The sequence below is a fragment of the Notolabrus celidotus genome, chromosome 19 (genome assembly GCF_009762535.1).
Source record: "Notolabrus celidotus isolate fNotCel1 chromosome 19, fNotCel1.pri, whole genome shotgun sequence".
Lineage (NCBI taxonomy): Eukaryota > Metazoa > Chordata > Actinopteri > Labriformes > Labridae > Notolabrus > Notolabrus celidotus.
Window position 1 is genome coordinate 4158955 of NC_048290.1, and position 23206 is coordinate 4182160.

The 23206-nt window shown below is 41.1% G+C and overlaps 1 protein-coding gene across 3 annotated transcripts in view; it reads right to left on the minus strand.

Moving 5' to 3' along the window:
- The window catches only part of mast4 (microtubule associated serine/threonine kinase family member 4), a 165151-nt gene that overhangs the window by 118275 nt on the left and 23670 nt on the right, over nt 1–23206 (minus strand). For all 3 annotated transcript variants that reach the window (XM_034710235.1, XM_034710238.1, XM_034710237.1), the window contains exon 2: nt 12099–12252. In XM_034710235.1, coding sequence (XP_034566126.1) covers nt 12099–12252 — 154 coding nt within the window. The remainder of the gene's footprint in view (nt 1–12098; nt 12253–23206) is intronic.

The following is a 23206-nucleotide window of genomic DNA, read 5'->3' on the forward strand; positions in this document are numbered from 1 at the left end:
TCCCCTCGTTCCCGTTATCACGGACCAATCATAGCTAATCTCCAATCCTCCATCCTGATTGGTCGAGTGGCGGCCCCTACTACGTCGCCCTTATTAACTGGGAAGCCACTACTTATTCATAGAACTCGTACAATGATCTTTGGTGGACGGGGTTACGGGAGCAGAGAGGGGAGGGGTAGTGTTGACATTCGAAATCTCTCTCCGAACTGATTCAGCTTTCTCCTTCATAATGAACACTTTTATCTTTAATATTCAAGTTCATTGTGTCACTATCACTTCTGTACTTTTGCATTAAAAGGACTTTGAAACTATGATGTTGAGATTTAACCACTCCTCAAGAAGCTCTGTCGCACTCCCTCAACTCTCAGTGTCACATTCTACAACTCCTGACCCCCTCTGTTCAGGTGAAGTAAACAGGGTCAAATGTCAGACCCGTAACATAAGATAACCCCAGCTGTCTGCTCGTGTTAGGAGTAATCACGCAACCCCTGATCCTGAGAGGGTCAAATTAGGCCATTAAGAAAAGCCTATTAAGAGATCACTGATAATTCCCAACATTACATAATCAGAGCACCAGAAACAAACCACGCCGCAGGGTCTAAAAAAAGGGTGGGAAATGGATCTAACGTCAGGGTTTAGAGTTTAAATTACAACAGGAGCAACATGAGACTTCTTTTTATGTAAAACTGAAATACAATCTCCACTTTCAGATCCCCAGGATGGCAGCTAGATGGCACTAAATCCTACTTCTTCTCATTGCATCCACTTCTTCAACACTCCCCCTGAAACCTCACCACAACAAGCCAAGACTGAGATTCAAACCAAACATGAACTGCCTCAGTAGATCTTCTTGCACCACTTGGACTCCCCCCTGGCAGATAATTCATTCATAAAAGTGTGATCTTTATTCATGTGTGGCTAACTCCACTTCCTGTTCTTGTAAACACCCCAGGAGGCAGAGGACGGGATTAACAACCCTCGCAGAGTCAAGACAGGAAGTTAAGTTCAGTGCACTCAAGACATACAGAGACTACAGCAAGGTTCAAATGGCCAAAAGCAGGCACAGTTTTCCTGCTCATCACGTCTCCTGCTGCTATAAACCAGAGAATGTAGGTTAATACATCCAGAGTCTGAACATAACCTGCTCTGACAATGACACATATCACACCTCAGTGCTGTTAAAGAGACGTCCAGTTAGATTTAAAGCTGCAGACAACAAGGATACATGTTTCCTGTAAGACAACAACTAACTGGAAGTAATGACAAATGAGGGATTATACTTGTAAGTGTAATAAAAAGAAACACACATTCTGTGTTTTGTACATTTTAAAGAAATATAGAATATATTCAGAAGGAGCTTTTTTCCATTTTAAAGGTGACATATCATGCAAAATGGACTTTTTAATGGTTCTCTACCTGAAATATGTGTCCCTGTCTACAAACCCCCCGAGAATGAAAAAAATCCATTCTGCCCCTGTTCTGATTTCTCCACCTTTCTGTAAATGTGTGTGAAACGAGCCGTTTCAGACTTCCGTGTTTTTGTTACGTAACAACAATATCCGGTCTGTCACGGAGTCAGAGCTCGGAGCTTGTTCAGCCCATAGACTGTATAAAATAATACTGAATCCCCTCCTCCGTTTTTCATTACCTGCACAAATGTGTGCTAACAAGGAGCTTAGGAGGGAGGCATGCTAGTTGTAGGCTGTCTTAATAAACACAAAGGTCGGTTTTACTCCCCACGTCTGCAGATTTGAAGATCTAGTGGATGATTTTTATTTTTCATGGATAAGTGCTAGCGCTAGTTAGCATAGCTACATAGCTACATGTCGTAGCTGTAGCTGTGTACCAAGACGCACGTCGACATACTGACAAATAAAACAACAAGAAACACTAAATCTGTGACCAATCCTTCAGAAAGGTCCTGCTGCCTTTCTGGCAGAGGTCGGTTTTACTCCCCACGTCTGCAGATTTGAAGATCTAGTGGATGATTTTTATTTTTCATGGATAAGTGCTAGCGCTAGTTAGCATAGCCACATAGCTACATGTTCGTAGCTGTGTACCAAGACACACGTCGACATACTGACAAATAAAACAACAAGAAACACTAAATCTGTGACCAATCCTTCAGAAAGGTCCTGCTGCCTTTCTGGCAGAGGTCGGTTTTACTCCACACGTCTGCAGATTTGAAGATCTAGTGGATGATTTTTATTTATCATGGATAAGTGCTAGCGCTAGTTAGCATAGCCACATAGCTACATGTTCGTAGCTGTGTACCAAGACACACGTCGACATACTGACAAATAAAACAACAAGAAACACTAAATCTGTGACCAATCCTTCAGAAAGGTCCTGCTGCAGGCGCCTCTCCATCAGGATCAGATTCAAAGGGTTGAAGTAACGTGATCTCTGAGCAGCCGTGTATATTCAGCCAACATGTAAACATTAGATCAACGTGCCGGAGAGCCGATGCACATCCACTTCCTGAGGGGGCGTGGTCAGAGAGAAAACAGAGTGTTCTGAGGAGTACTGAAGAAGAGGGCTTTTCAGGCAGACCAAAATCTGATTTCAAAGTGTTTTTTTAAAGACTTTAAAGACATGTTTTGGGGACCTCTTAGACCAATATATATTGATGAAAAAAGCGTGATATGTCACCTTTAAAACATATACTGATCATCCTTTGGTTATTATTCTATCATTGAACTTTGGGTCTTTTAATATTGTGCAGCAGCTGTTTATTCAAGAAACATGCTTTTCTGAAAGGTCCAACAGATGTAGTGTTTGTTGGGATTAAATGGTTGTAGGTGCTGATTTTATTAGCTGTGCAGACGGCTTTGCCTTAATTTGATTAAAGGATGCATCGTCTGGATTATACGTCTATAGTCTAGAATAAATTAATCTCCACTTCTTAGATAACTGATGGAAACTGTAATGTAATGTTTTACGGTCTTTAAACTGTTCATGAAGCACTGCATGTAATCAGTGTTTTGTGTGTTTTATAAAAAAAATGTCATATCCTTCTTTCTTATAAGAGTAAAATGTAAAACTTGCAGTATATATTTACGGTGGAGAAGGTCAAAACATGTTTCATAGTGTGCTTTAAATCATCTCATCTGACATCTTCCTCCTCACAGAGGTTACAGACATAAAAAAAACCACTTACTTTAATTTTTAACGAAGGGAGCTTTGAGATGTTTCATGTCCCTAACATTAAAACAAAAAGCTAAAGCTGTCTGTTCTCTCATAACAAGAAATTTCACATTCACTTTTAACATCTCTCAAAGTCCGGGAATGCCTCAGCTTTGCAAATTTCAAGGGTCTCCTGAAGATGTGGCTCAGGACAAACCAGACTGTGCTTGAGTCTAACCATCCAATCATCAACGTGCAGACACACACACATACATCTACTGTATGTATGCAGCACTAGTGCAATACTGCATAAACACATCTGTATATGCAAATGTTGTGTAATCAAACCAGCACTTTGAATGAACAGGCCCTGAAGCAGATGTGCAATTTACAATCATGTGCGCTACACCAGCACTTTAACACGTTCATGCTCCAGCACTTCACCACCTGCCTTCTGCTCTTTAACTCCCTCTCTTTATTCCTGGTTTGTGTTGAGCACAGTCTAAAGCCACCTTCTGTATAGTTTGTAGTTTGGTCTCTGCTTGTCGTTTGATTTGTTTCTTCCTTATGTGCATGCTTGATGTACTTCCATATGCATGTGTGCCACCAACCTGTCTATGCCTCCAATCTGGGATATTTACATCCCTGTGTTCATCAATGTGCAGTGTCTCCCTTTCTTCAGTAAATGGTGTTTTGTGTCTTCACATTGTGGATACTTCGTGTTCGTAGAGGACTAATGAGGCTGAAACTCGGTCTCTCTTCACCGGTCATCAACCAAACATTGCCTGTAAGAATATCTGAGTGATAACTGCTTCTAATTAAACATCTCAGCAGATAATTGTCAGAAGTTTGTCCTAATTATCAAAATCCTGTTTATAAAAGTAAACACCGAGGACACTCACGCTTTCCAGACACTCCCTTATGAGTCAGTGTGCAGACTCCTCACGTGTCTGAGTTCATACCTCAGATATTAAGACATTTTATTGTTGTCAGGTGATGTAGGTTATCCTATTGTATGGCTTTCAAGTGAGTTGTTTTGTGCTTAGTGGTAACTTCTTTAACCTTTTGTTATTTCTCACTTTTCTTGAAGTTAACACTGTCCCTGTTTTTTTTCTCACTCCTCTGCAGATGGCACACATTTCAAAAATGAAGTCTTATAAGAAAAAAAAAGGAGAAACTCTCAAGAGAACAACAACTCCTTTATATAACGAACACAGAGCGCACACCTACAGTAAGGAGAGAGCGGTAAACCGAGCTGTCATCGCGGCGAAACAGTTACTGAAAGGCGACCAAACAGGATGAGGAGGGAGATTTCAGGTCTTTCCTTCCTTACTGGCAAAGGTCTTTCTCACTAGAGTCCATCACATCCCGGCATAAAGGAAATCTCCCATCAGACGCTCATCAACACTTTCAGATAAAAGCAGGTTTCAGGACGTGCGGGAAGAGTTTTATATTCAACACAGGTACGTGCAAGGTCACGTTCAAATGTTCTGAATGATGATGTGAAATAAGAGAGACAAATCAAACATCTCCACCCTGGCTGTGATCACTCTGCTGGGTGAACATTTTATTAAAACATTTTCCAGCCAAGGATGTCGCCCTCACTCAGCTTGACAGGCTCTTTGAGCTCTGGATTTTCAAGCAAACTTTGAAAACTCAGGGTTGTACATCAGAGATATTTGTACCATCCTCTAAAAGGAGAACAGTTCATCATTCTTTGGAGGATTCAAAACTCAAACACTAATTTAGTTGTTTTTCAATCTTTTTATTCTGACATTTAGATTTGATTGTGTTTGTTTCAGAACCAAAAAATTCGACTTCCTTGCACTGGCTTCCTGTATGTTTTAGAATTGATTTTAAGATTTTACTGATTTCTTTTAAAGCTCTACATGGTCTTGCTCCTAGCTATATAGCAGACCTTTAGGACCCTACGAGCCGACGCGTGCATCGAGATCCTCAGGCAGAGGTTTATTGTGCATTCCAAATCCAAAAATGACAACAAAAGGGGACAGGGCGTTCACAGTGAGGGGTCCGACACTCTGGAACCATCTGCCCGAGGAGATCCGGTCTGCTGAGTCAGTGAGCTCTTTTAAATCCCTTTTTAAAACATACTTTTATTGCAGAGCCTTCCTGGATTTTATCTGACTTTGTTTTATTTCAACCATCTTAAGAAATATATTTTAAAAGAATTGTATTCCTTTAGAGTTCTTTAAGGGGAATTTTATGTCTTTTAAAATGTTTTATTTCTCTATTTTGACTTGTGTGTTTTTATGATCTGCCTGTTTTATTGTGCTGCCCATGTAAAGCACTTTGTAACCTGTTTTTTTAAAAGTGCTCTACAAATAAAATTATTATTATTATTATTATAATAATCTGCTGAATGATCTGTATTTTAAAGGACAATTCATTTAGTAGAATATCAGTAAATGCACAGCCAAAACATAAATAAAGTCTGAGCTGTGTCTCACTTTTCCTCATACTAAAGTTATTCTGATGTTTTTTTTAATTAATTAATTAATTAATTAATCTATTTATTGTATGTATTGTACAGCACTTTAGTCAGCTTCTGCTGTGTTTTTAAATGTGCTTTATAAATACATTTGACCTGGGGCGCTGGTGTCCTAGCGGTCTAAGCGCCCCACATACAGAGGCTACAGTCCTCGTCGCAGGGGTCGCCGCTTTGATTCCCGGCCGTTCGACCATTTCCTGCATGTCTTCCCCCGCTCTCTACTCCCCACATTTCCTGTCTCTCTTCAGCTGTCCTATCAAATAAAAGGCAAAAAGGCCAAAAAATAATACCTTAAAAAAAAAATACATTTGACTTGACTTGACTTGATGCTGATACCACAACTGCAAATTCCTCCAGTACAGTCTAAACTGCAAAAACAGACCTGAATGCACCAATCCAATGCTATAAATCACACACTCTAAGAAGTCAACATGTTTATTTTCCTAAAAAACAGCATCTGAAACACATAGTGTGTAAATATGATATGATACTGTTTCATATCAGCACAGAAGAACAGTCAGCTGCTGAAGGAGAGCGTAACACAGTTCAAGGTGTCAAATCATCAATCAGGGTTTTAATGCTGGGACTTTTAGATCTTAAGTTGTGTTGATTGAAACTACTAGAACTTTTAAAACAACAAAACAAAGACTGGTAGTGTTCTTTAATTGCTCTAGTGTTAAGGGTTGAACTTGGCTGTGATCCTCTGTGTGCCTTCAGGTGTTATCCAAGCACAAACTTGCTCTACTTTTAACAACAACTCAATTATGTTGACATCGATATGAGAAAGAAAACTAAATCCTGCTTCAGAATTATAACAGACATTTGCTGAGAAGTAGGATCCAGTCACTGTGAGCTGACTTGCTTCAGGTTAGTGTTTGTTCATTCATCTTTGCAGGCCCATTAGTAAAAGGGTAATGCGCCCATTTAAAAGCTCCACCTGGTGAAAACAATCTTTTATTGTCTGAGGAAAGGTCGACATCATAATCAGTGAGGTGAAAGTTTTCCATAAAAGTGACAAGAGAAAATTAAAGCCGCAAGTGGCGATGAACGGGCCCTCGCACACCCGCAGCCGCCGCCTACAGGTGCCGCCGCCACATGTAAACCGCGGCCTGATATTTGCCACCACGTGATGCAAAAGCAAGATCTGAGAGTATATACTGCCTCAGGTGGTGCAAACGCTCCAAGTTTTTGGCAGATGCCAAAAGAACCTCCAAACTTGACAGTGTGCCACGCCCACAATTTTAGTGTGAACAGAATTCCTTTAACACTAATTTAATCGTCAATATGTCTGCTATAGAATGTGCCTTGTTTGGACTGAATCAGAGAAAAACTCTAGGAGGAGCTCTCAAAAGTATGCACCCTTATTTGGGCGTCATTCTTCACATTCAAAGCTGTATGTGCGTTTGATGCCCCGCCTCAACGGCTGCCACAGCCACAATTTTAATCTGAACAAAATTCCTTTTATAAGTTTTAATCATCAATGTGTCTACTATAGGTTGCCCTTGGTTTGGAATGGATCGGAGGAATGCCTTCGGAGAACATAACGAAAGTATGCACCCTTATTTTGACCCCGTTTTTCATGTTTAAAGCTAGGTGGCGCTCTTCCTGTTGAGTTTGGGATATGGGTGCAAGAGGCTTTTTTGTGCGTCCTGATGCCATGAATATGTGTAAAATTTTTCAAGCATGTAGCTCAAAATAACCACTATGGGGAGGGGTTTTTGAAAACTGTAGGGGGCGCTAGTGAGCACATTTTTTCGACTTTTTTTGCGAAACCCGTAAAATGTCACAATTTTTCCCAGCACAGACGAGTGTGTTGGATGAGGTGAGATTACGTGCATTTTAAAGTCACAAAATTCAATTTTCCGACGTTTTTTTTTTATGCCCCGTCCCAAAGTCTGACACGCCCACAATTTTCATCTGAACGGAGTGCCTTTACTTTGTATTAATTGTCAATGTGTTTACTACAGAATGTGCCTCGTTTGGACTGAATCGGAGAAAAGCTCTAGGAGAAATTATCAAAAGTATGCACCCTTGCACGGACCCATTTTGGCCCATTTTTTCATGTTCAAAGCTAGGTGGCGCTCTTCCTGTTGAGTTTTGAATATGGGTGCCACTGACTTTTTTGTGCGTCCTGATGCCATGAATATGTGTAAGATTTTTCATACATGTAGCTCAAAAAACTTGATGCGTAGGCTGTTATTTTTACCTCTAGGGGGCGCTACAGAATGTTTTTTTGCGAGACCCATAAATTAGTAAATTTTTCACCAGGCCCGATGATTTCATTCACGTTCAGGGGTCCAAAACTGCAATCTCCTATAATATGAAACCCTTAGGGTTACAATAGGGCCTTCGCCACCAGCGGTGCTCGGGCCCTGAATATAGCTGCTCTGAGACGGAGAAAACAACAAGAAGTCTGAGTTTATTCAGCCTTCTGAGGTGAGGCAAACAAAGCTGCAGTGTAAATTAAAGAGTCATTGATGCACATGTATTCATCTTTACTCATGTGATTCACACAAGCTCTCCTCCTGCCACACAGAATTTAACTGTAAGGTTAGTTCTTCAGTTTTATCATCAAAGCTGTCTTTTATATTTATTTAATAAAAGGATATTCTCCAGTCCTTGAAGAATCAAATAGACTGTGTAGCTAAAAGATCTCTCTTTGACCGGGTGGTTTGTATTCTCTGCATACGATGAACTCACTGACTTAAACCCTCACACGTTCACACCCTGATTTTTACAACTCAAAGGGGAGATCTGTCTGCTGACTTTACACATTCCTCACCTCATCACAGGAAAAAGGACGACTGGCCCACTTTCTCTTGTTTGTGTTATTTCTCTCATATGAACCAGGTAGGTCATTAGCTGCTGAGCTCATGTCACATTCTTTGTCCCAAGAGACTAAGAGTGGCTGCAGAATCACAAAACATGTCATCCGTTTTGCAGAAACACTTCCTGCAACACTTCTGACCACCCTGCAACGATCGTATGAAAAAAATAAGAGTTACGAAATTGCAAAGAAGTGGTGTACTACTTCTCTAAATTCACACTCATCTACCTCCCAGAAACTGATAAGAACATGAGAATGAATCTATTACGCCCAATATCTTGCACAACCGTAGATGTTGCAAAACATCGCCCGGATGCATCTTTTTTTTCCCCACTATGTCCGATGAAGGGCGGTGTAACTCTTAGAGATTAAGTAACAAAACTACACTACCAGTCCAAAGTTTGGAAACACTTTCTCATTCAAGGGTTTGTATTTATTCTAATTATTTGAAACACTGTAGATTAATACAGAAGACAACAAAACTATGAGAGAACATATATGGAATTATTTAATTCACAAAAAAGTGTTAAACAAAGCAGAATATGTTTTATATTTTAGATTCTGTAAAGTAGCCCCCTTTTTCCTTCATGACAGCTTTGCACACTCTTGGTATTCTCTCAGTCCGCTTCATGAAGTGGTCTCCTGGAATGGTTTCTAATAAACATGAGCCTTGTCAAGAGTTCATTTGTAGAATGACTTGCCTTCTTAATGTTTTTGAGACCATCAGTTGTGTTGTTCAGAGGTAGGGTTTGTACACAATGGATAGTCCTATTTGACTACTGTTGTAATCCAGATTATGGCAAAACCAGATAATTTCATAGTTTTGGTGTCTTCAGTATTAATGTACAATGTTGAAATTAATAAAAATAAATAAAAACCCTTGAATGAGAAGATGTGTCCAAACTTTTGACTGGTAGTGTAGGTGGCTGATTTTCTGCAGATCAGCTAGAGGAAGTATGAAGCTACATTTATTCACGTCGAGGGACAGTCGGGGATGCGACTCTTTGTCACCTTTATTTTGTGAGTTGTGCCCCAAAGAGTTTAGGAACCCCTGCTTTAGACTACAGAAGAAACACAGACAGTAACAAGCTGGATAGACAACAATCTTCAGTTCCTCTGAAAGTAGTTCCTGGGACTAAAAGATCCTGGTGCTTTTGTCAAAAAGTGACATTTTGATATGTATTCTTTTCAGGCACTGCATCAGGTCTTTACATCCACCAAATATCCAAATGTGGGTTTCGAATACCACCACAGGATCCCCTCTCTTTACCTAAAAACTGATCCCCTTACTGTCCATATACATTACCTTTCTGCTTTCGTGAGAGCAGGACAGCTTCCAATAAAACCAACTGCCAGAGTGGAAACAACCTTTCTAGACGCGGCCAGGGACTGGAGAATGCGAGTTGATTTAGACCAGAAACTTGTGTTCCCACCTGAGATTTTAACAACAAACCTCAGGCCAGACCTGGTCTTGTGGTCAACCTCCCTGAAGTCGCTGTTCATTGTTGAACTAACTGTACCATGGGAGGCTGCAGTTGGGGAAGCATATGAGCGGAAACGTCTAAAGTACACCGACAAAGCAGCCGAGGCAGAACAACGCGGCTGGCGTGCCCAAGTGCTTCCGGTCGAGGTTGGATGTAGAGGGTTTGTGGCCACATCTACTTCCAAGTTCCTCAAGGGAATGGGATTGCAAGGTCAGGCCTACCAACAAGCCATCAGATCAATGTCAGAAGCTGCCGAACAAAGCAGCAGATGGCTTTGGATCAAGAGGAAGGACCCCATCTGGGCTGCAAAATGAACAGGGGGTAAAAGCAGAGGGGGGCACACCTGGGACGCCAGGTGTCGTGGGCCTATCAATGAAACACCAATGAAGGAGGGTGCACACCTGAAGACCCCAATGAAGCATTTACTCCCACCCACTCAACACCAGTGCTGATTTATCTGTAAGGGATTGTAATATCAAGTCCTATGAGCTCAACCTTTCTGCTTATAACAAGCTTGGGCATAAAATACTCTAAGTGTTTTCTGTATGGCACCAATTAGCTTTTGTTTTTCCACCTACGTAATGTGAGAACAAGCTAAGGTCTGGCATGCAATGTCAAAAATAATCAAAATGAATAAAAACCCTTGAATGAGAAGGTGTGTCCAAACTTTTGACTGGTAGTTTAAGACATGGTAACACTATGACCTGCATGATTTAGCCCAAAACACCATAATAATAAAGTCAAATACAGCTGAAACCTGCTGATTGGTGCAGGATTTTTGAGCTCTGTTATTTTATTGGGCTTAATTATGACAGGGGTGATATGAGGACAAGAGAAAGTCTAAACCATATTCACTATAACAATATTTACAGAGACTCAATAGTCCTTTTATCCAGCAGCGCCACACCCACTTCAAACCAGCAAGAGGATCCCTGACAGAAGAGGCCTCTCTCATTTGAGATGATCAAAATTGTTCTAATTGTGTGTTTTTGTATAACCTAATCGTTCCCAGTGGGACATTTATAAAAGGAGTATCTGTTTTTAGATTGTAAACAGAATAAAAATCTGATCCAGGAATGATTCTTTGATGCTTCTCACGTCTAGAGGACTTCCAGTTCAGTGGCATTTTGGTCACATCTCGACTGTATGCAGATGATGTAATCTTTTTAAACTTTGTCAAACTTCCCTCTGATGCACTTCTGAATTATCTCCTGCCAACGATGACTCTGTTATTGTTCTTCATCATTGTGACTTCAGCAGTTCTCTGAGTCTGCACTGAGCCTGTTTTTAGGAGACAGATGGTGTTTATAACTGTTTGTTTCTGAAAACAGTCAAACATTTGGAGAAGAGAGGAGTTTTTAACTTCAGAGCAAGTCTTTGGGAAGTATTCATGCCAAGAAATGTAGAAAATGCTGAGTACAATTCACAGCAGGGTCTGTGGATTACCCTGATTATTCTGAGTAACCAAGGCAGCTCCGGGATATACAGTACAGTACAGTAGTTTAAGTCCTTTTTAATTGCTGTGAACCTCACAAATGGAAACTCAGTAATCTTCTCTGGACTTGATGGAAACCAGAGATCTCAGCCAATAGAAAACTTAATATATGAATCACTTTAGGTAAGAGATTTAACATTTTCTATTGGGTTGAAATATTCATTTATGGTCCTGAAGAGTTTTTAGTTCCATGTCTATCCCAGGAGAGAGATGGTTTTGAGTTTGTGGCCAAAGAACTGAAGTTGACACCATTTTTCCACCTGGTGTCATCCACTACGAATAAATCTTTGAGCCATTCAAAGTGGTGCAAACAACGGTGTGAAAGGAGTTCCAGGAAGGGTGAGGAGGACGATCATGAGATCTGAAGAGGGGCGCTTTATGTTTGCTGGATCCTGTCTGTGATATTTAGTGAACCTACAGTGAGATTTGTCCCAGTTCAGACGAATCAACCTTTAAAAACCATCCTAAATAATGACTAAATCACATTTAAAGACCAATACTGGAGCTCATATTTCAAGCACATCCTGTCTGGGTGTATAGCAGCTACTTTCCAGATCTCACAGACTTCAGATAGTGTGGCATCAGTCTCTTCCACAAGCATCTATCTGGCAGTCTTAACCCTAAAATGGGAAGCCCATAATATATGACATTTTTTACCTGTGAGGCCACCTCCAAGGCTCCTTCTGCGAACGTGTTTCCCATCCTCACTGAGGTGTCGCTTAAACTTGAGAGCAGGACTTAATCCGAAAGACAACTCGGGGTTACTGGACTTCCTGAGGCAAGAGGATGGAGGGTAGAGGATGTGGTCCAACTGGAGGAGAGATGGAGATATCACAGAGTTAAAAAACAAATACATTTCAAGGCTCAGGAGACTGTTTTTTACCAAAGAGCCTAAATACTAACACTTTTTTTTTTATTTATTCAATTTATTTGTAAAGGGACCATGTACAGTATTTAACATAAATGTCACCATCTGATGCATTGTACCAGAGTTAGCTTAAAGCTAATTTACATCTGCAGTCCCTTGGCAGGTCACAATTAAAACATCACATTGTAAAAACACTTGCTTGCACACACACAAGCGCACGCGCACACGCACACACCCACACACACCCACACACACACACACACACACACACACACACACACACACACACACACACACAAAATCAAACAAACAAACAAACAGTATGTATATCAAGTTAAAAGTATCAAATCAGTGGTTGCAGTGTTGAGTGTCCTTTAGCAGACTTTTCAGTTTGGTTTTGAAGCTGCAGAGAGATTCACTGTTCTTAATGTCCTCTGGTAAGGTGTTCCACTGAGTTGTGGCTTTCACAGAAAAAGCTGACTGCCCAAAGGCAGTACGGCGAAAGGGCACATTGCAATTTCTGAACGAAGAGATTCTTGTTGATTTAACGGAGTCCACTGACCGAAAGTTGATAAATTGACGCGGCGGAGGCGGGGCCAAGCCATTTAAAATCTTATACACAAGACACACATTTGAATACAATTTAAAATTCTCAAAGCTCAAAAGATGATGTTTCTCCAGTATCCTACAGTGGTGGTATTGCATTGTTTTTTTGTCCAATATTTTTAAGGTTTGTTTATACAGAGAGTGAAGTGGTTTAATGTGACACATTAAGTAGCTGAATCCTCAAATACAGGTTATAACTGTAACCTTTCTCTTGCACAATGCAAACTTTGTCTGATAAAGTGGAAGGAGCTGAGTGTGATCACATTATTATGAGATAGAAAGATGAATCTCTGAACCTCAGGCTCAAGAACAGAATTTCCCCGGTGATCTCGCAGGGGGATTCCCAGGATCTTCTCCAAATAATATTTAGCTCAAAGCTTGGCAAAATAATGTGAGTCAGCTTCTCAATCCAAGACTTGTACAGCTGCCACACCCCATGGATACTGTTGTTATTCTATAAGAGTCAAAACAGTCTCAGAAATAGGCATAGTTTTCTGACGGCACATTTTCACAGAGAGCTAGAAAAGCATTTTCTATTGGATTCTAAGCAAGCTACTGTCCACATCAAAGAAACGGTCTATTTGAAATACACACTATTATATTAGATAACACTCAACCACAGGGAGAACCATTGTAAGGAGATAATGACCTTTTGAGACGAGCTCAGAGCGTACAACAATGCCCGGCGGTGAGGAAGAGGCCCTCCCTGAAAATACAAAGATATACATGGCTCAGAGCAGCGGGTGGAAGGAAATACCCTCTGCTTTCTATGGGATGATGCATGACCTCGGTGCTATTATTGACAAACGAGACTACTTCTTTTTAGGGTGCCCTGACCTCTCAAAGAATGCACAAATGAAGGGCAAGGGTGACACAACACAGACTGAAGACAAGCAGCACACACACATAAAACAGCTCCTCCAGTGCTTTCATGTTTCTGCTGAACTAGTCTGGGATTGCTGTAAAGTTGATCTTAAGTAACTTTCAATAATCTTGTGATCTAAAAGTCATACAGTAATGGATTGTGTGCAGATATAAGCACGAATAAACGCTGAAGATCTCATGATCTGGACTTGACAGCTCTGCAAACACTGCTGTTTCTTTGTCTGGAAAATACAACACCATAAAACAGATAATACTTTCCCTGTACTGAAGCACTGACACCCGGGTATAAACTGGAAAATGTTCTCATTCCAAAATTACCAATAACAGCAAGTTGATCAGGGCCCTCAGGCTTTAAAATATGAAGATCTAACAAGACCCCTCTTGTGCCTCAGAATCTGTATTGCAATGACAAATACAACCCCAATTCCAAAAAAGCTGAGACCCTGCATGAAATATTGATGAAGAACTTCCAAAAACGTCACAAGTGCAGGTTCAAACTCTACCCTGCAAAGAAGGAACCACTTATAAACATGATCCAGAAATGCAGGCGACTTCTCTGGATCTCAACCAGCTTAAGATGGACTGAAGCCAAGTAGAAAACCATCCTGTGGTCTCACGACTCATAATGGGAAACCACACCCTCCGCTCTGAAGAGGAGAGGGACCACCCAGGCTTGTTATCGGTGCACAATTCAATCCGTAATGGTGCGGTGATGTGCAAGCTACCCATGGCATGGGTAGCTTGCACATCTGGGAAGGCACCATTAATACTGAAGAGCTTGTATGTGCTGGGGTTGAGCCACAGACAGCAAGCCCTGCTTCTAATAATAACAGACGATGTACAGATATATAATTTCAGGTCATGCAGAGGTAGAACTGTTGTCTTCATGACCAAAAAGTTTGAGCGTTACCAGTACAGCTAAGTTGGTAGAGCAGGCGCCCCATGCACAGAAGCTACGGTCCTTGCACTTGTCATAGGATCGATTGCCAGTTCCAGCATGATTTGCTGCATGTTATCTCCAGCTGCACAGACGGGCAACAGCTTCTACTACTCGTCTCATCACTATCACCGCTCCCTCTATCTCTAATTCTCCTCTATCCCTCTTTCCAGACCCAACTCGGTCTCAGCAGATGGCTATCTTACATGAGTCTGGTCCTGCTCGAGGTTTCTGCCTGTTAAAGGAAGTTTTTCCTCACCACTGTAACTAGCTAAATACTGCAAGGTGCAATGCTCATGGTGGATTAAGGTGGGGTCAGACTGAGTCTTACCCTGTCTTGGTGTTGGGTCTCTGTTCATAATTTAACATAGAGTGGTCTAGACCTGCTCTGTTTGTAAAAGCGTCTTGAGATAACGTTTGTTGGGATTTGGCGCTATACAAATAAAGATTGATTGAATGATTGATTGATTGATGGTTATTCCTCCCTCTCTCCCACCCCCATGCTTTCTGTCTCTCTCAAGCTGTCCCATCTGAATAAAAGGCAAAAAAAAATAGGCAAAGAAAAAGAAATCCTTCTAACTGTGGTTGGCTGTTGCTTATTGAGCTAGGTGTTATTTGCAACAAAGGCTAATTTGCATAGAAAAGGCCTGTTTGACCTTTATGAATGCATAATGCCTCATTTTAATGAATGCAAACAACACCGTTGCACAGTGACGCTATTTGCTTTCCAGCACAGTTTGGGGAGCATTTAACCCTTTGTGCATTACATGATGTCTTTTGTGTCATTTGCACAGGTTTAGTTGGGCTGACTTAAGCTGCACATGGTTACAAAAAGCAAGGGGACACTATTCAAACAACATGAATGATGGGTATCTGTAGATCGTCATACTTTGGAGGGTAGAGCCAAAAACAGAGCGGCTGTATGTGACATGTTGGGATTGAGAACAAGCTGAATATAGGCCTGAGGCGAGGAGACAAAACAGGGAGCCATTAAGAGTATAGCTGACCATACATTACTCCTCAGCTATGTCTAAACACAGACTCTATTTATACTGCGGTGGCACATACAGAACATTTAAATATACTGTTTGAGTCCACAGGAGACGTTTGTCTTATTACATAACCTCATGCTCTCCTTAAGAGTCCAATAAAAAAGAAGACTGAATCAAAACTTTCCATCTGTGTAAGACAGTGTCCGACATGATGAGATAAATGTTGGAGGTGAGAAGGAAGTGAATTTTTCAAGTCACTTCCTCACCAGAAGCTTTTTACTGAAGGGGGAATTTAAGCAACACTGAAAGATGTAGCTGAGTTTCATGACAGGGGATTCATTGTCTAACCACGAATTCAGCCTCTCTCCAACACTGGAGCTGTTACAGTTGGCCTCAATACAAACAAACTGATCCACACACCCACCACCTGATATTTAGCCAACAACCACTGAGATGAGGAGCTGTGATCACACAATGTTCATTTGCATTTATGATGATTGAAATTTGGTGAAGGAACAAAGAAGCGACTTAAACAATACACTGACTTCATCTAACGCTAGGTTGAAGTGCAGCTTTTTAAATGATAATTCAGTATAGATTATTTTCCTTTGTAGTAAAGCCATGTTGTGTAAAAGCTGCGGCTGATCTGTTATGTAATCTCTATTTGTCTTTCTTAAAGCTCTCCCAGAGTCAGAGCAGAGGTTCGGTCTCATCATTACATCAGGAGGATCGGGTTCACTGAATGTACATAAATACGTTCCTAGAAATCTAAATAGAGTCCATGCTAAGTTCTTAGAAACACCTACTATAGCATAGAGGTAATCCATGACATCAGGATGCACCTTTCAGTGAATTAAATATGACAACATATTAAAGCTCCAGAATTCCCAGATGTTTGAGGAAACATATCTTTATTGGATCAAAAAACAACATAGCAAGTTAAAGTCTGTATCATCACGTTTGGAGGCAAAACTGTAAATTTTAACTTTGCCTGCTTTGTTTTTTTTTCCTTTTTCTATTACTACACAAAATTATAACACAGCAACATAACTCTGACTGGACAAGGTCTAACACACACACTGACACACAAACTAAAAGAGAAAAACAAATAAATAAACGTGATAACCTACAACAAGACAAGACTCTGGGACAAGGGGTGGAGTGTACATATTGCTGAGTGCATAGATAAAGAGATAGAAAATTGAGGGGGAAAATGTATACATTCATGTTCATTCAAAAATTGATGTGGTTTAAAAGGTGACATATCACACTTTTTTCATCAACATATATTGGTCTAAGAGGTCCCCAAAACATGTCTTTAAAGTTTATGTTCAAAAAAACACTTTGAAATCAGATTTTGGTCTGCCTGAAAAACCCTCTTCTTCAGTCCTGCTCAGAACGGTCTGTTTTCTCTCTGACCACGCCCCCTCAGGAAGTGGATATCCCCTCGGCTCTCCGGCACGTTTATCTAATGTTTACATGTTGGCTGAATATACACGGCTGCTCACAGACCCGCGTTACTTCAACCCTCTAAATCTGATCCAGAATCTGATCCTGACGGAGAGGCGCCTGTAGCAGGTCCTTTCTGAAGGATTGGTCACAGATTTAGTGTTTCTTGTTGTTTTATTTATCAGTATGTCGACGTGTGTCTTGGTACACAGCTACTAACATGTAGCTATGTAGCTATGCTAACTAGCGCTAGCACTTATCCATGACAAATAAAAATCATCCACTAGATCTGCAAATCTGCAAACGTGGGGAGTAAAACCGACCTTTGTGTTTATTAAGACAGCCTACAACTTGCATGCCTTTCTCCTAAGCTCCTTGTTAGCACACATGTGTGCAGGTAATGAAAAACGGAGGAGGGGTTGAGTTGTATTTTATACAGTCTATGGGCTGAACAAGCTCCGAGCTCTGACTCCGTGACAGACCGGATATTGTTGTGACGTAACAAAAACATGGAAGTCTGAAACGGCTTCTTTCAGCACAAATTTACAGAAAGGTGGAGAAATCAGAACAGGGGCAGAATGGATTTTTTTCATTCTCGGGGGGTTTTTAGTCATGCCAGGGACACATATTTCAGGTAGAGAACCATTAAAAAGTTGATTTTGCATGATATGTCACCTTTAAAACTCAAGTATCATTAGGAGTCTATCTAGTCTATCCAACTTTGCCTACTGTCTTAAAACTTCTGAGGAACTTAAGGTTTGTGTCGACTTTGGCGCCCCCCGTGGACAAAGCAGGAACTTAGCTCCTTTGCGATCTTGTCCTATCTTTAAGTATTTTTTTACAGCTTTATTTATAGGAGGAGAGGACAGTTGATAGGGTAGGAAACCAGGATAGAGTGGGGGAATGACATGCAGGAAAGGGGCTGAATGTGGGGTCCAAAACCGGGCCGTCCGCCATATGGGCGTGCAACTCAACCATTGGGCTAAATCTGCACCCGATCTTGTCCTATCTGTGTGTAGGTTGTGTTCGCACTTTTCTGTGTGATTTTCAAAATCTAGTAAGATGCATGTAATCATAGCTCAGACTGGAAATGTGTGATTGATGAAGTCGTATGAAGCAGAAAAGACATACAGTATTCTAACCATCAAGTAAGCTAGCAGTATTAAGTACGTATTGATTGAATTTGTGTCAGAAATTAGTTAGAGAGTGATTTCTGACTCAGCCTTGGTGTTTAAAGGTAATAATCACACTCATATAAAGTATGTACTGACTTTAATGTCATTTAAAGTGAAAGATAATAACACAGTTTGTCTCTAAGCAGCTTAAAGATAAACTGTGAAACAATCAGAGAGAGGCATCTGGCTCTGGATGGGTTTAAGTGACCTTAATGCTTACACACCAGGAGTCCTGATGACACGTGCTCTCTGTATGATGACCTAATGGAAGTCAGTAGCTCTGCAACATATCTGTGGATCAGTTTTCTGCAGCACACATGAAGTTTGATTGTTGCAGAATACTCTGTATGTCTCTCTTTCTTAGCTTTGGTGACAACAGCATCTCCATCTAAGGACCGCTGTGTCAGATTATTAAACACATGAGTTAAGAGAAAGAATGTGTTGTGTCTGTGGTGTTTGTTTGGGTGTTTTACCTGCAGATCAGAACACATTTATCAGCCCTCACACATGACTTTGAGGCAATAAATTGAAGCAGTATGATCAATATCAGCTCTGCTATCTACGCTCTGGGTCAAAGTCTGGGGTTTAGGGTCATCCGGTATGTTTTGTCTGACATTTGCTTATCTTTTGACTTTGCAAACAAGCAATATCAATTCATCAAGTGAAAAACAAAGCTTCTCAAGGCAAAGTAAACTAAACAGAAACGTCTTTTATGCATCTACTGAAAGAGACAGTCCAGTTTTTTTCCAACTGCCTGCTTTGAGTAACAACTGAGGCTTCGCAAAGTACAACCCAACACACAACAAACACACAGTATAAAGCTTGTAATCCCTGCAACCTTTAGCCTTCATTCTCCTGACTTTCTGTTGTGGATGCACCACAACAGAAATGTCAGCCAATGAAAACTGTGCGGGGCTGCCAAAGCTGCTCAGTTTCATCTGATTTTTTTGGTTGACTAAGCTCAGCCATCAATATCAGCCAATTATAAAAGATCATCTTGTTGTAGTAAAGCCGTATTTCCTGCTTCATGTGTATCAGATTTTGTGACACAGCTCATAAAAGGGTAAAAAGTCAGATATTCTGCACGTCCAGAACATCTGCACTGACTTTAAAAGTGGGCGTCATCCCTTTAAATGCCTGTTTGATTACATATGAAGCTCCCAGTAAGCCAATAGCTGGTCGCTGTGTGTGTGTGCACAGCGGGTAGCAAACACACGTTGCAGATTTTGGAAGCAGCCCCTGCCCTTTCACCTACCCTCCCTCCCTCCCTCCCTCCTTTTCTCCCTCCCTGTCCACCCGCAGCAGGGACGCATGCAGAGAGAGCTCCCGAGAGCAAGATCAAACCTGACCTGCTCCTCCCTCCTCTTTTCCACCCTCAGCCTCACAGACAGTGGACAGTACCAACAATCCTCTGTTGTCAAAGCAGAGGACAGACAGAAAACAGGTGAGAGCAGGTCTGGAGGACCTACATCTGAATGAAAAGTGTGTCACAGCTGATCTTCAGTTTAATAATCACAAAGCCAGCGCCCATCACTTTGATTGCTCTTGTGAAAACAGGATCTGGTCCCTGAAGCCCCGACAGTCCACGATGTCAACCATAACATCCGTTTACAGCTTGTTTAATAATTCCATTTCTACAGCGCCAATCACAACAAACGTTATCTAAAGACTCTAGACCGTACTCTATGTTCTATTACTAACAAAGACCCAACATCAAGACAGGAGAAGATCCAGTCCCCTCTTACAGACAGGACTCAGTCTGATCTCATCTTAATCCATCATGAGCAGAGCACTTTGCAGCATTTCACAAGTTACAGTGACAAGGACAAACTTCCTTTAACAGGCAGAAACCTCCAGCAGGACCAGACTCATGTTGGACACACATCTGCTGAGACCAAGTTGGGGTTGGAAAGATGGATAGAGGGAGATGAAGAGAGAGAGAGAGATGATAGTGGAGAGACGGATAGTAGTAGTTGTAGCAGCTGAAGTCTGGCACGTCTACGGCAGAGTTCCAGAGGAGCCTACGAGACAAGGGAGCTCAGGGACTCCAGAAAGTTCTATGGTTAGTAACTTTAATGGGACAGGAAGAGTTAAAGTAAGAGACTGGCAGAGAGAGAAGAGAGAGAGAAAGACAGGATCCCAGTGTGCCAGTCTAAGCCTATAGCAGCATAACTAAGAGCTGGTCCAAGCCTGATCCAGCTCTAACTATAAGCTTTATCAAAAAGGGAGAGTTTGAAGCCTACTCTTAAAAGTAGAGAGGGTGTCTGCCTCCTGGACCCTGACTGGTAGATGATTCCAAAGGAGAGGGGCCTGATGACTGAAGGCTCTACCTCTCATACTACTTTTAGAGACTTTAGGTACTGATGGAGGAAGATATGTTCTTCTATTTAGCAAGTTACAGTGGCAAGGACAAACTTCCTTTAACAGGCAGAAACCTCCAGCAGGACCAGACTCATGTGAGACACACATCAGAGACTGTTGGAGAGAGGGATAGAGGGAGATGAAAAGAGAGAGAGAGGCAGGACTCAGTCTGATCTCATCTTAATCCACCATGAGCAGAGCACTTTGCAGCATTTAGCAAGTTACAGCGGCAAGGACAAACTTCCTTTAACAGGCAGAAACCTCCAGCAGGACCAGACTCATGTTAGACACACATCTGCTGACACTGTGTTTTTATGTCTTATCAAAAAAACAAAAACAAAGGTAGGGTAATAAGAGCTTCTCTATCTTTATTATGAGTGTAAATGTCTTTATAGCAGCTTTAGATCAAATCAGGTCAACCACTCGATGACGACATGATGCAATAAAAAGCTGATATATCTCAGGAGAAACCTTTCCAGTTATGTATCTAATGAAGGTCGTGTGTACAAACAGAAGAAACAGATGTTACAGATGTTCTCTTTGTATCTAACACACAGCTGCAGAATCTGTTCTTCTTCCGGCCACCCGTGAACTCATTCACACATGGTGGGTGGTCTGGAAAACACACAAGCTATTCCAGCTGAGGTTTTCTGTCTTTGCCTTAGCTTGTTTTGCAAACATGCAATGAAACTATGCTACAAACAGCTAAAAACGATGTCCCAAAATACATGTGGAGAGGATGTTATGGATGTGGATACATTTTACGGTGTTGTGGCTGACTGGGTATTCAGTATTCTTTATTTAAGCTTACTTAATAGCAAAATAAATGAATGCTGTGAAATTCAGATACTAATGTATGTTCACAGACCAATGCATATCCGTATCCAACCACTATATCTTTCCTCTAGAAAAGTTCCTCAAGATAATCTTTTTCAAATGCATTTTGCTCTTACTTTCAGAAACTCTACGGCTCTTCAGGATGACGGTTCCTGAGATTCAGAGTTAAACTGGTAGTGTTAAAGGTTGTTCACTCCTCCTAACATCACTTCCACTTCGAAAGTATTAAAGGTGACATATTACGCTTTTTTCATCAATATATATTGGTCTAAGAGGTCCCCAAAACATGTCTTTAAAGTTTATGCTCAAAAAAACACTTTGAAATCAGATTTTGGTCTGCCTGAAAAGCCCTCTTCTTCAGTCCTCCTCAGAACACTCTGTTTTCTCTCTGACCATGCCCCCTCAGGAAGTGGGTGTGGCCTCGGCTCTGCAGCACGTTGATCTAATGTTTACATGTTGGCTGAATATACACGGCTGCTCACAGATCGCGTTACTTCAACCCTCTGAATCTGATCCAGAATCTGATCCTGACGGAGAGGCGCCTGCAGCAGGACCTTTCTGAAGGATTGGTCACAGATTTAGTGTTTCTTGTTGTTTTATTTGTCAGTATGTCGACGTGTGTCTTGGTACACAGCTACAGCTACGAACATGTAGCTATGTGGCTATGCTAACTAGCGCTAGCACTTATCCATGATAAATAAAAATCATCCACTAGATCTTCAAATCTGCAGACGTGGGGAGTAAAACTGACCTTTGTGTTTATTAAGACAGCCTACAACTAGCATGCCTCCCTCCTAAGCTCCTTGTTAGCACACATTTGTGCAGGTAATGAAAAATGGAGGAGGGATTCAGTATTATTTTATACAGTCTATGGGCTGAACAAGCTCCGAGCTCTGACTCCGTGACAGACCGGATATTGTTGTTACGTAACAAAAACACGGAAGTCTGAAACGGCTCGTTTCACACACATTTACAGAAAGGTGGAGAAATCAGAACAGGGGCAGAATGGATTTTTCTTAATTCTCGGGGGGTTTGTAGACATGCCAGGGAAACATATTTGCATCCAAGATGGCGCCACGGACGGTCGCCCTGGTACTGCGCTCTGTACATATTAGTCATGCCTATTTGTTGTTTCTTTGTATTTATAGCTAAGGTTATTGTTATTATATTTTTATTTTATTTTTTATTGTAGTTCTTATTCTTATTCCTATTCTTATGCCTTGTACAAAGAGAGCACAGTTTACTAAAGTCAAATTCCTTGTGTGTTCAAGCATACTTGGCGAATAAAGCTGATTCTGATTCTGATTCTGATATTTCAGGTAGAGAACCATTAAAAAGTCAGTTTGGCATGATATGTCACCTTTAAAAAAAGCTAGTCTGCAGTCTGTTTCCGACACTTTAAAAATACTTCCAAACAGCGGACACATTGAACTTCCTCGTTGGTGCGCGCAAGCTGTCGTCGCATGCGCATAATTAATGCATCTTCTGATTGTCCGAACATCTCAATTTATGGCTTCAATTGTTTATTTTTACAAACAGTGCTGATTGGACTTCCAAATATTCTGTATTCTGTATTGCATCTCAAAGAATCAACAGCTTTGTTTACATGGAGACTTCGATCTGTTTAAAGGTCCTCAACAGTCGTGGCAGATGGC